The sequence below is a fragment of the Vanessa cardui genome, chromosome 11 (assembly GCF_905220365.1).
Source record: "Vanessa cardui chromosome 11, ilVanCard2.1, whole genome shotgun sequence".
Taxonomy (NCBI): domain Eukaryota; kingdom Metazoa; phylum Arthropoda; class Insecta; order Lepidoptera; family Nymphalidae; genus Vanessa; species Vanessa cardui.
In genome coordinates, this window is record NC_061133.1 from 3,497,837 (window position 1) to 3,511,236 (window position 13,400).

The window sequence follows — 13,400 nt, forward strand, 5'->3', positions numbered from 1 at the left end:
TTTATATTACAGAATAAAAATTGTGCATTTTTTTTAACTTTCATTTGATTGTGTGCGCACAATTCATAATATACAACGTTGAGGCTTTTGGTTTGGTTATCATCCTTGTCATCATTCGTAAACGAGCTCACTAAGGATACCGTACGCTTTCTTGATAGTGCTTGTAACATCTCTTACGGGTCTATCAGCGATTGACAGCCAAGTACTTCCACTTTCCCCCTGTTTAATCGCATCGACTACCCCGCGTGCTGCTGACTCAACCCTAAAAAAAATAAACAACAATTTACATATAAAATATTTGGTATCATATAATATCAAATTCCGCATCTAATAAATAATATTTTAAAATTAGTGTTTTATATTATACCGGAGTGACAAAAAAATAATAACAAAAAGGTAATGTAAACAAAACAAAAAAAAACGTTGTTTTCCTACTATTTTGGCATAAATAATATGTCATAAATAATATATTTTTTGTCACTGTTGTTGTCTATAGATTATAGACAACAACAATGACAAAAAATTACTACAATACAATACAATATTAGAATTTTCTAAATTGAACTAAATAAATTCCTTAACTGCCTGAACTTTCTTAAATTGAATTAACTAATAAACAATAATTAATATAAGATAACATACTTCTGTAAAGGGTGCGTAGATATGGTTTCCAACAACCTTTTTTCGACTTCTTTGTCAAAATTTCCCAATTTCTCTTTGGACAAGAGCGAGGTATCGGTGGCACCAAAGCAAATTACTAGCACACTAACTCCAGTTCTATCGTAGTATTCGGGCATCTGATATATATATGAAACAAGGTCATAAAATAGTTTGTATACCATTATAGTATTTTGTATAACATCGTATAAATTTATTTTAGTTACTTAATATGGTCAAGATTAGGACTTACAACCTTGTAATACTGTTAACATTTTTATCGGACATATAAAATAAATTTGTAGTTTGTGCAAGCCCGTCTGGGTAGGGACCACCCATTCATCAGATATTCTACCAGCCAAACAGTAATAATTATTGTTGTGTTCCGGTTTGAAGGGTGGGTGAGCCAGAGTAATTTCAGGCACAAGGGACATAACATCTTAGTTTCCAAGGTAGGTTACGCATTGGTGATGAAGCAACGGTTATTTTTTAACAAAATATAATATCATATGATGATAGAAAGAGACAAAACATTATTTATTTAAACAACCGCTAAATGAGGTTAAATTTTAGCTTACCCCAATGCAATTACTGAACTGTAAGACAGCGCTCTTCGTACCAAAGTAGATAGGAATCATAGGATCTTGAACCAGGGCTGCGATGGAAGACATGTTCATCACAACGCCCCCCTTACCGCCCTCGTCTTTGCGCATAACGTCCATAGCTTTCAGCGTACTTGATATTAGTGCAGTCTGAAAAATATTTATTTTAAAACTATTTCCACTTAACTTGACTTATATTTTCAACCAACTTACTAAGTAATGACTAAGATCTTTTGTAATATAGGTTAAATAAAGTACTGGTAAGAGAATCCGAAAAACTCTCTATGACACCGGCTCCAAGTATAACAATAACTATAATTACGTTATACAATCGTATATCGCCTTTTAAGTAGTGTAATATTTTTCATTTCATTTTATTTAGGATTCTAAAAATATGTTGAATATGTAATTATATTTATTACTTTTTAGTGCAAATTTATTTGTTTAAAAATAGTGTTTTGTTTGAAGTCGATTTTTCTTTTTGTTAAAATTTTTATATATATATTGATGGTTCTAAAACTAACAAAGTGTTTTACAAACATTTACATTTATCTATCATTTTAAAATTGATATAAATAAATGCCTTATTTACCTCAACTTTCTTAAATTGATATTTATAATATTATATCATATAGAAAAGTTATTCCATTACTCTTTGGTCTTACTATAATAATAAAAGCTGATTACTTTGCAAGAAATACGATTATAACCTAATTCTTACCGTCAGAAATCAACTAAAATAAAACGCAAGTGGTATATAATGTGTCATACATATCTATGCCCGCAAATTTTCTGGTTTAATCGATACCTAAGCCTTACACAAAGACACACCACTGTACAGTATTTCTAACAATTTACTACTTTCTTCTCAATTATTGATTTAACGTCAAATCAAGGTTAAAGATTGTTTAATTACCTTTTTCATCATTCATAACATCAAAAACAAACTCAAAACTATTGAAAAATCTGTAGAAATTGTCAATTTTAGATGATCATTCTAACCAAAATGATCTTATTTAAATATTTACCTAAAGTAAATGTCTTTATTATGCAAACGAAGCTATGAATGCCATGAATAAATTCATAATAAATATTTACACTGTTAAAACAATAATATATTACTTCTTATTAAAATCAATAATTTCGAGAACATTCATTTGATGTTTAATTTTTTTCTTAATAGATGTATAGATAATCAGTGATAAGCGTTATTTTGTGACTTTGAACATAAATTTATGTATACAAAACGTCTCAATAAAATGCCAATCATGTAAACAAGGTGACTTTATCAAGTGATCGTCATATGCCTAATCTGAAATAACAAGATAATATAGCGGAAAACAGCTCAAAGAGATTTATAAACAATTTTGTTCATAATTCAATAAGTATTTTTTTGTTCTAATCTGGTCCTGGAATTAAATCTGATATACGAAAAAAAAAACGTTATAACGCATTGTTACATCGTACGACAATGTCTCAAATTATGTTTAAATTCGCAAAAACCCTAACTGAAAATAAATTTACTTGACACTTGAAGATCTTCCAACAATGTTTACTTAAAAATATTTCTTGAGATGATTTACATGAATTATATGTTATGTTATCTTTATTTAAAATATCTATTTCATAATCGAATTAAATGATAACCTTTTAATCATTAAATTAAGCAGATTTGAACCCGTTATCTACGCTTGAGGTCCACGTGTGAATTTTAATACATATAAAATGTAAAAATCATTATTATTACACATAACAAGTATGCCTCAATGCCCAAGCGAGCATTATAATAAAATTATAATATAATAATATTGTAATTATAATATACTTTACATGTCTTATTACGTCAATGAAATAAAAACGACCGTTAATTATTTTAATTTGAATTTTTCGTAATTTCATTATAATTTTTGACATGTAGTCAAAATTATAAATATTTTACCAAGTAGGCCTTGACAAATACTTTTATATTTAAATTTTATTTTATTGATAGACCGGGAGATGATATAATACTATCCAAAAATTAGTCTGGTACAAATGGTTGAATTGTTTTATTAAAATTAATGTATTCGCGTCGGTATGGCGGGCTGTAAGCCGCACCCGAGAAGTATGGCATTACGCTACCGCCTACTTCTTTTTTTTTCGACTATCTGAAAATACAAGCATTTTTTTCTTACGCATTCGATTAATGCCCACGCGATTGGGCCGCCGGTGCGAGCGCTATGACCATCATTTTCCTTTTTGCTTTTATGTAATTAGACCCCTGAAGAACCGCCATACTGGTACAAATGACCAAATATTTTGTCATTATCATCTCCCGGTCTATGAAGTGTTAAATAAAAAGTTAGCAAAGGTTCAGAATATAGAATCTACCGAAAAGAACCTGATAGCAACTCCATAGTGACTGTATTCCAACATTTATATATGTATATTAATACAAAGTTATATAAATTACACAGAATTTCTGTCTGAAAGTCAACAAGTACTAACCCTTTTTTTTATCATCTATAGGTATATCTTATGTTAAGCAATAGGTATACCTTATTCATTTAAAAACAACGTAAATTTATTAAAATTAAAATTGGCAAAGGTAATTTTTTTTTATCGAAGGGTTTATTGACTTCACGGAGTTGAAAACTTGTGCTAGTATGACAATGATTATGACTAATTGTAACAAAAGGTCAATGTTATTTTACGCAACTGTGAGTATTCCTAAATTGTTAAAAACATCTTGAAAATAATTTTTAACCGACTTCGAAAAAAAGGATGTTCTCAGTTCGATTGTTTGTATGTAGGTATGTTTGTCTGCGATTATCTCGCGTTTGGCTAAAGCTATTTGGGTGCGGTTTTCAGATAAGTATTTGTTACATTCAGGAGGAGGTTTTTGTGCTTCAACCGACTCGAAATAAAAGAGGTTCTTTGTTTGAACCATAATTATGAGCTCAAAGATTATAATAGACAGGAAAGCTCTCTTTTGTCAAATAAAAACAATATCAATATATAAGAACTAACACTAAGATACGTTTTTAAGTATTTTTTTGTTGTTTACGAATTAAATGCGTTTTAAGACCAACAGCTTGTTTGTTTATAACTATGTTTATATTATTTATAGGAACTTGGCCCATATCAGAATTATTTCTTTGCTCCATAGTGGCGTGGATTAACGGGCGAGGAGAAAATAATTAACGCTTAATGTAATAATCGATGTTATAATTCAAATAGTTGATTTAACATACTTCACAATTTAATTAACTCACTACAATTAACTAAGCACTGATATCTAAGTTCAATTATACAGTTCAAACTTGATATTAACTGAAATCACTAGACGTTCCGCGGACAACGTGGCGCATGCGCCGAATATGACCGGACTCTTACACCGACCCGAGCACAATGACACCAGTCACCCGAGTTCCGTCAAGCGAGATGTCCTCTAACATTCGCTTTGCTAAGGCGCTAAAACGAGGGTAGTTTTATTACAAAATAATCAACTTGGCTTCCGAGATTACGAATGCGCCGTCACGGCCATACTGACGAACGCACGTCTCTGTGCGTCCTATGGGCGTTCATCTGAAATGAAGTAAGAAGCTCAGAGTAAAGCTCGTCCATCTCTGACTAAAATCAACTGCGCTTAGTCAATTGTCACTGCCTTTAATATCTCTCTTTTTTGACAAATTTATAATCAGATTGACACACGTATGAGTGAACGATGGTCCGGACATAGACTCCAATGAGCTAGCCCCTTCACCTTCGCTAGTTATCCACATGTGAGTGAACGATGGTCCGGACATAGACTCCTATGAGCTAGCCCCTTCATCTACACTAGTTATACGCAAGCAATTCAACAATGATTCGGGACCTAGACTCCTATGAGCTAGTCCCTTCACTAGTTATCAAAGCATCGACCGGACGTGGACTCCTTCGAGCCAGCCCCTTCATGCTTTGCTCTCAGCTACAATAGAAACATCGGCTGCTAAGCCAGTCATTTTCATCGATAGCATATAGTAACCCGCAGAAGCACACACACACACACATCAAATTAAGGACAATGCAAATATATTCAAACTCACATTAGCCATTTATGCTTCATCAATATCTGAGGCCGTCAGAGTTGCTGAGCTAGCAGTCATGGTGCGGGCGCTCGAAACCGAAAGGGTGTCACTTTCATCATCTGATGATACTTCGTTTCTATCTTCCCGACCATGCTCCGCCGTCTCGGCCTCATTATTACTTAGTACAGTGGATATATCAACTAACCCTTGGAAGCCTCTGGGTACAGCACGCAAATTTTCGTGGGGGTATTTTAAAACGCGATTTGAACCATTAATATGTTTCAGTTCGTACCTATCGTTATCCAGAATTTTAGTTATAATGAAAGGTCCTTTAAACTTTCTTTGCAGTTTAGTCTGGTTGCGTTCGCTACATTTAACAAAAACGTAGTCTCCTTGAGAGAAAGGTTTTACTTGAGCTTTGCCCTTGTTAAATCTAATTACTTCTTTTTGCGCTGCGTTTTCGATATTAACGGAGGCTTCATTGCGGATAGTATCTAGGTCTAATCTTGGTTCGTCAGGATTTTGAGCTATTGACGATATCCCTAAAGATTGAGCACGTATGCCAAACATTAATTCAGTGGGAGTATATCCCGTAACCCTACAGCGAGTGGTATTAAGCGCTAATTGTACCTCAGGGAGTTCATCACGCCAAGTTTTATGTGGGTCGTTTTCTATAATAGTAAGCAGACATTTTAAAGTCCGCATGACTCTTTCTACCTGACCGTTGGCCCTACTAGCCCCTGTCGCGATAAGGTGAAGTTCTATGCCATGTGTTTTACAGAATTCTTTAAAGTCAGAGCTTACGTAGCACCTTCCCTGATCTGATACAATTCGCTTGGGTGCGCCAAAAAGGGAGACGGCTCTTCTTAATGCTTTAATAGCACAACTGGCATCGAGAGATGGAGTATGCTCCAGAAGGACATACTTGGTGAAAGAATCAATTATCACTGAAGCGTATTCTTTTCTGTCACTCTTGCCACTTAATTTCCCAGTTACATCTATGTGAATAGTATGCCAGGGACAGGGTACTTTAGGTATCGGGTGGAGACGAATTTGTTGAGCCCCAGAAGGACCTTTTGATGCTTTGCATACGATGCAAGAATCAACGAAAAGACGTACTTGCTTAGCCATTTGGGGAAACCAGTACTGCTCGTACAACTTATCAAGCGTCTTATCAACACCCAGGTGTTTGATTTCAGTATGGATATGGTTGATTAATGTCCAAACAAGCGACTGAGGTATAATAGGTAACCAACGACTAATTTTGTTCCGTTCAATTTTGCGGTATAGGACTTCGTTTCTGACATCGTAAGTATGACTGATTGAATCGGGAAATTCATTATTTAAGTGCTTGGCAACTAGATCTTGAATATATGCATCACGTTTTTGTTCTACCGCTAACCACCCTTGGTGTAACTCTACAAACTTTACAGGCTTACTAGTCGTGCTGATCTCACTTTTGGAAGTACCCTGCTCAGGGTTCGGAAGGGGATTGCGAGAAAGGTAGTCAGCATGTTCCATGCTGCTGCCTTGCTTATGGACAATGTCGAAGTCATATGCTTGTAGGAAAGCCCACCATCTATGTACTCTTGGGGTTAAGTCTGTTTTTGACTTAGAAGCTTTTAAAGAATTGCAGTCCGTGAAAACAGTAAAATGTTGGCCATACAGATAATGCCTGAAATATTCCACCGCTCGAACGACTGCCAGGGTCTCGAGTTCATAGGAATGATACCTCGATTCCGTGTCAGTCGTCCGGCGACTGAAATATGAAATGACATGAGGAACGTTGTTCTTTCTTTGAATTAAAATGGCACCGTAACCATCAGCGCTGGCATCCGTGTGCAATTCTATAGGAAGTTCGCGATCAAATATAGTTAGAACGGGTTCTGTGGTGAGGATTTTAACTATTCGTTTGTGAATGCTATTGTGGACATCTGACCATTTAATTGGACCCTTTAACTTAGTGAGCGGGTACAACGGTCCGACTAAGCGGGTGTAGTTGGGTATAAACTTTCTAAAATAGGAGGCTAACCCTAAGAATTGGCGTACTTGGGAAGCAGTTTTGGGCGCTGGTGCATTAGCAAGTGCTTGCACTTTCCTAGGATTAGGAGTAATTTTACCAGATCTTATAACATAGCCTAAGTAGTCAATTTCTTTTTTCATAAATTTACATTTGCGTATATTAAAAGAGAAGCCAGCTTCTGATAGGGCTTTCAGTGTTAAATCAAGACGTTTTAAGCCATCAGGAATGTTTTGGGCAAAACACAGAACATCATCCATGTACGCAAGCGCTACTTCATCTTTGAGGGAACCAAGAGCTTTATTTATACAACGTTGATACACCGAAGCGGCGTTTCTCAAGCCAAAGGGCATGGTCAAATATTCATATTGACCCTCGGGAGTGACAAAAGCCGTGCGTGCAATACTATCACCTTCGGGGTCTATTGGAATTTGGTGGTAACCTGATGCCATATCTAATGAAGAAAAAGTGTAGGCACCATTCAATCTGTCAATTTGTTCATCAATTATTGGTAACGGGTAATGTTCCGGTTTGGTATTAGCATTTATCTCTCTATAGTCTACGCACATTCTGTCAGTGTTGTCCTTCTTTTTAACAAGCAGAATGGGACTTGAAAAAGGGGAATTGCTCTCTCTGATAACGCCTGCTTCAAGGAGAGCATTTACCTTTTCGCGGACAATGTCTTTTTCGACCGGGGATAATCTATAGGGTCTTCTCTGTACTATTTTATTAGGGTCTATAGGATCAATGCGCAAAGAACCTGTTTTTACTCTACGTTTAGGGATGCCGTCAATAAAAAAAGAGCTATACGTCTTTAAAATATCGATAAGCGCTTTTTTATCATCGCCTTCTAAATCAGTGTCGATAGAAGAAAAGTCAAAATTGTCTAAGGTTTGACACAAATCCGCTTGGGACGTTTCAGGCTTTGAGAAAATAATGCAGTCACTGTTAATCTCTACTTTTACCCCCTTCTCTATAAGGTCCCGCCCAATAATTACAGGTTCGGAGACAATATTGTCAGGGATAATATGAAACAAAAGAGATACTGAAACATTTTGAATTCTAACTTGACTCAAAATTTGTTTGTTGCAATAAATTACCGATGAACCGATGCCTTTCAAAGAAACTACTTCGTTATGTACTGTACCCGGAAACTTATCCGAAAAATTTTCAGATACAAGCGAGCAGGCAGACCCACTGTCAAAAAGAAAAGAAATAGTCTCACCAGATGATATCGTCAACTCGCCTTGAATCGGTCTCTGGTCGCAGAGGTACACCTCCTTCACCATTGAGCTTGAACCGCCGGGATTTTGTCGGTTGGTACACGATGAGGCCAAATGTCCCGGCTGACCGCAGACGTAACATTTGACAGACTGGTTCCTCTCATTCGTCGGTACTCGTAGTTTGTCGTTTGGCTTCGGCGTAACAGTAATTTCTTGTTTTCTTCTGCGGCAATCTACCGCCCTGTGGCCCAATATACCGCAATGATGACAGGCACCCGTGAACTTGTACTCGGAGTAGCGTGGTCTTTTTGCTTCAACGTCATGGCTTTCAACGCTTTCTGATCGCCTTTTCAGAGACACTCCGTTTAAAATTCGAAGAAGCTGAGATCGTGTCGATATAACATGGGAGTTCAACTCGCGACGTAAACAGTTGTCTTTTTGACACAGCACCGAAGTAACAAGACCTACTTTCATATCTTCAGCCATTTCTACTCGAGGAATCCGCTCAATTAAGCCCCATAGACGCATAGCGGCTTCGCATGCACTTTCTTTGTTACCGATTTGAAATCTTATGACATTATCAAAATAATCTTGGGGTAACATTTGCCTTGCAAACTTAGCCAGCAACATTTCTTTTATTTGGGGCCATTGTAACTGCGTTACATCTAATTTGGTTAAGCACGTTGCTGCTCTGCCCTTTAATGCATGTGTCAAAACTAATAACAATTCGGGCCCTTGTAACTTTTTACTGTTCACGATAATTTCAGTTACTTTGCACCAACCTTCTATATCCGCATCTGTACTATCAGGATCGAACTGGATCAACTGTGTAATCGAAGTAGGTTGAGAGGCTGACATTATTTTCGTCAACAAGGCTTCCATTGTTTGCAGAAAGTTTGACGATGACGGACGATCACTATTCTCCTCATTTGAATGCCCTTCGTATCCCACTTCTGATATAGGAACTTGGCCCATATCAGAATTATTTCTTTGCTCCATAGTGGCGTGGATTAACGGGCGAGGAGAAAATAATTAACGCTTAATGTAATAATCGATGTTATAATTCAAATAGTTGATTTAACATACTTCACAATTTAATTAACTCACTACAATTAACTAAGCACTGATATCTAAGTTCAATTATACAGTTCAAACTTGATATTAACTGAAATCACTAGACGTTCCGCGGACAACGTGGCGCATGCGCCGAATATGACCGGACTCTTACACCGACCCGAGCACAATGACACCAGTCACCCGAGTTCCGTCAAGCGAGATGTCCTCTAACATTCGCTTTGCTAAGGCGCTAAAACGAGGGTAGTTTTATTACAAAATAATCAACTTGGCTTCCGGGATTACGAATGCGCCGTCATATTCATTACAATCATTTATTTGTTTTGGTGTTTTTTTTTATTTTGTATTATTAGTCTTGAGCCATTTTAAAATTAATTGTATACATTTACTTATTTATTTAGGCTATAATTGTGTATCACACTGTAATTGCAGTTGTTGTTAATCTTTTTCCTTGTTTATTTTGTGGATTAACATCTTATATTGATTAGATAAATAAAAAATATAAAAATAAATCTCTTAGAATAAGGCTGGTTACACACCGAGTACAAGATATATCTTACATAAATCGACTTACCACATTGACTTCTATTTCCTTCTTATATGTATCCTTGCTGTCATTCATGATACCAGCGTTGTTTATTACTACATCTATATATCCCTGTTCCTCAATGATAGCCTGATACGCTCCATATAAATCATCCTGATTCGTGACATCTCCCTTTATGAACTTGACCTTATTAGCTCCGTACTTCTTGTTTAATTGATTCTGTAACGCGATTCCTTTGTCCTCTGCAATGTCCAGATTGGCTACGTGCTGAAACATAATATTATTTATTACATATCCTTGTTCGTACCTCTTATATTTCAGTTTGGTGGAATGTGGCAGAATTTCAAACGAAACATACAGGATTCCTTACGAATATTATCTGTTCCATCTTCCATATCAACTCTCTACTTGATCAGATACTTCTAAACTTGATTATGTGTTTAACATCAAATACTATCCCATATCTAAAGACGTTTTTTTATTGGGAGTTTATTAAGTTTAACAGTCGTAATGAATCTGTCGGTTATATTGCGTTATAGTGGAAGGTACTGGAAAACCTACTCAGTTATTCGATAGCCAAACTTTTGCATTGCTTATAGTTTATATGACGAGTTAGCCAGTGTAATGACAGTTACATGAACATAACATGTTGTATCAATTCCGTCTTTACGATATAAGATATCACTATCACTACACATTATAAAACAAAGTCCTCCGGCCACGTTTGTCAGTATGTATGTTCGCGATTATCTCCAAAACTGCTGAACCGATTTTCATTTCCACGGATACACAGATTCGCGAGGAAGATTTAGGTATATAATTTATTAAGGTTTTTTATGTAAATAAGTTGAAATAGAACAATTGTTAAACATGTCGGGAAAAAAACTAGACACCAGGGAGTTTTCATTTCAATAATAAAGATATTTCAATATATTTAATAAATCAACAAAAATATATACATAGACGTTAAAAATATAAATAAAAACTTTTGTCCACCCGTGTGAAGCTGTAACGGGCCTTTAGTTATTTATATTTCTTATATCATTTTAGATTATCTTATTATCTTATATTATTTTAGACATTATACCCAACGAGTAATTACTATTAGGTATATATAACGAGGGTTATGTTCCAAACCCTTAATGGAAGAGGAGGCCTTAACCCAGTTGTGGGAAATGTACAGACTGTTACTTTATATATAATGAAGTTTTACATTTATTTGTAAAATTTTAGTTATGATATGTATTAAAGTTTGCACTGCCATGTCGAATTAATTATATTTACGACAAGATCTAATAATACTCTCTTTGAGTAATCTTGATCTCGATACTTATTAATTAATATAACGTCATAATTACGTCTAACAGATTTGTATACTTATTATTTCATTCTACAAACTCAGTCATATATTTATTCATGAAATTTCCTTGGTCGACATCAAATATAAATAAAAATGTAATACATTGCAAAAACTCTTTTAGCCCAGATATAAAATGTCGACCTGTCATTTACTAGTTCTGAGATAGAAGTGTTAATATTTCTAATCAATTGATTGGCATCGTTCATCTTCAAAATCATCAATCTCTCATCAAAATCTCGACTAAATAATCAAATCCAAATAAATATTATTCAGGGAGTGTTTTACAAATAACCTGTTCTACATCCTATTATGTGAATATAAAAAGCTTAGTTTAAATATATAATTATAATGGAAGTAAACATTGTGACCAGCTGATACACTATTAGTTGAGTTCAATATACTATAATATATTTACCAACATATTATGCTGATCATGATAAAATTTTATTGAATTGACCTTATAGATAAAAAAATTTTTTGTTTAAAAATTTGTTCGGATGTTTAATTTGATTCATAGTTTTGTTTTGATTCATAGAAGTCGCTCTAGATAATCTACAGTACGGTACAGGACAAAAATACTTAAACAATATAATCATTTATTAAAAAAAAAAAAAAAACAGAATTAACAGTACAACTAACATAAAAAAAACGAGTTATTTGTACTAAAACATACCTTTACATTTTCATCCAATAAAAACTCAATAACTTTAGCACCGATGCCTATAGAACCTCCCGTTATGAAAACGACTTTATTCGTTATGTCGAACATGACTTATGATGACACTGTTAACTTTTAAATAAGCTGCATAACGTAATAGGCGGTCTATTTATATTAAATGCTTATGAAGCAAGTATAAAAGTACATATGTAATGTGAAAATCGAATAATTAATAACGATAAGGATGTTATTAAAGTTGAAAGATATGGTAGTATTCAATAAAAATAAGATAACAACGTGTTATTGGCTAAAATTTAAATTTTTGCAAAATCTATAACCACTGATAATATTATTAGTCATATGTGATTGGCTCAAACTTTGTTTACATATATGAATCATATATAATGTTCAAACTCGTGCCAACATGTATGTGAATTTCATGTTATATCAAAATTTTGGCGTGGAATTGCGCTAATGATAATTATGTATATTAACTTATTAAAATTGTAATGTAAAACTTTTTTTCATCATTTCTAATTTTTTATAAAAAAAATAATGTTAGATTTTTACCTATAGATTCAATCGACTCGATAAATAGAAATGTGTTTAAATCGTTTGAGCAGATTTTGAAACAAATTAATTTATTTTTCTTTGGTATGGGTTGGCGGACGAGCATTTAGGCCACCTGATGGTAAATGTTCACCATCACCCATAGACAATGAAGCTGTAAGAAATATTAACTATTCTTTACATCGTCAATGTGCCACCAACCTTGGGAACTAAGATACTATATCCTTGTGCCTGTAGTTACACTGCCTCACTCACCCTTCAAACCGGAACACAACAATACTGAGTACTGTTATTTGGAAAAGATTTACGTGCAGGTTTAATTTATTCAACTTGAACTCAAAATAAAAACGTGAAAAGCCCATCAAACATACCTTAAATTAAAATAATAGCTGAAAATGCATCATAGTTCAGACAATGGACAAACGTCTCTAGGTAATTGATGTGTTGGTAAATAAATGACAAGCAACGTACAACGCAATCATTACTGATTTGCTATGATAAAAGAATTTTCCAACTTTAATTCGGGAATAATTTCATTTCAATTTTATGTTGTCTAATTAATTCTGATATTTCGATAACCTCGTATGATCTTTGACGGGCCACAATAATTAGGGTCAGCTATATCACCTTGTTGATAATT

The 13,400-nt window shown here is 34.5% G+C and overlaps 1 protein-coding gene across 1 annotated transcript; it reads right to left on the reverse strand.

Annotated features, from left to right (window-relative positions):
* Nucleotides 1-15: 15 nt before the first annotated feature.
* Nucleotides 16-12,406, reverse strand: LOC124533604 (15-hydroxyprostaglandin dehydrogenase [NAD(+)]-like). Its single transcript, XM_047108991.1, has 5 exons — nt 12,206-12,406; nt 10,200-10,439; nt 1,236-1,409; nt 643-797; nt 16-262 (listed from the first exon to the last, which is right to left on the reverse strand). Exons 1-5 carry the CDS (start codon nt 12,299-12,301, stop codon nt 112-114), a joined length of 816 nt encoding a protein of 271 aa, XP_046964947.1. The 5' UTR covers nt 12,302-12,406; the 3' UTR covers nt 16-111.
* Between the last annotated feature and the right edge of the window lie 994 nt (nt 12,407-13,400).

Excerpts from the sequence above, each read along its gene's own strand:
- LOC124533604 (XM_047108991.1), bottom strand. The coding sequence starts at position 12,301 with ATGTTCGACATAACGAATAAAGTCGTTTTCATAACGGGAGGTTCTATA. Across the intron at positions 10,440-12,205 it reads TATTGGATGAAAATGTAAAG|CACGTAGCCAATCTGGACAT; the intron begins GTATGTTTTAGT and ends ATTATGTTTCAG. Across the intron at positions 798-1,235 it reads AGTTCAGTAATTGCATTGGG|ATGCCCGAATACTACGATAG; the intron begins GTAAGCTAAAAT and ends TATATATATCAG.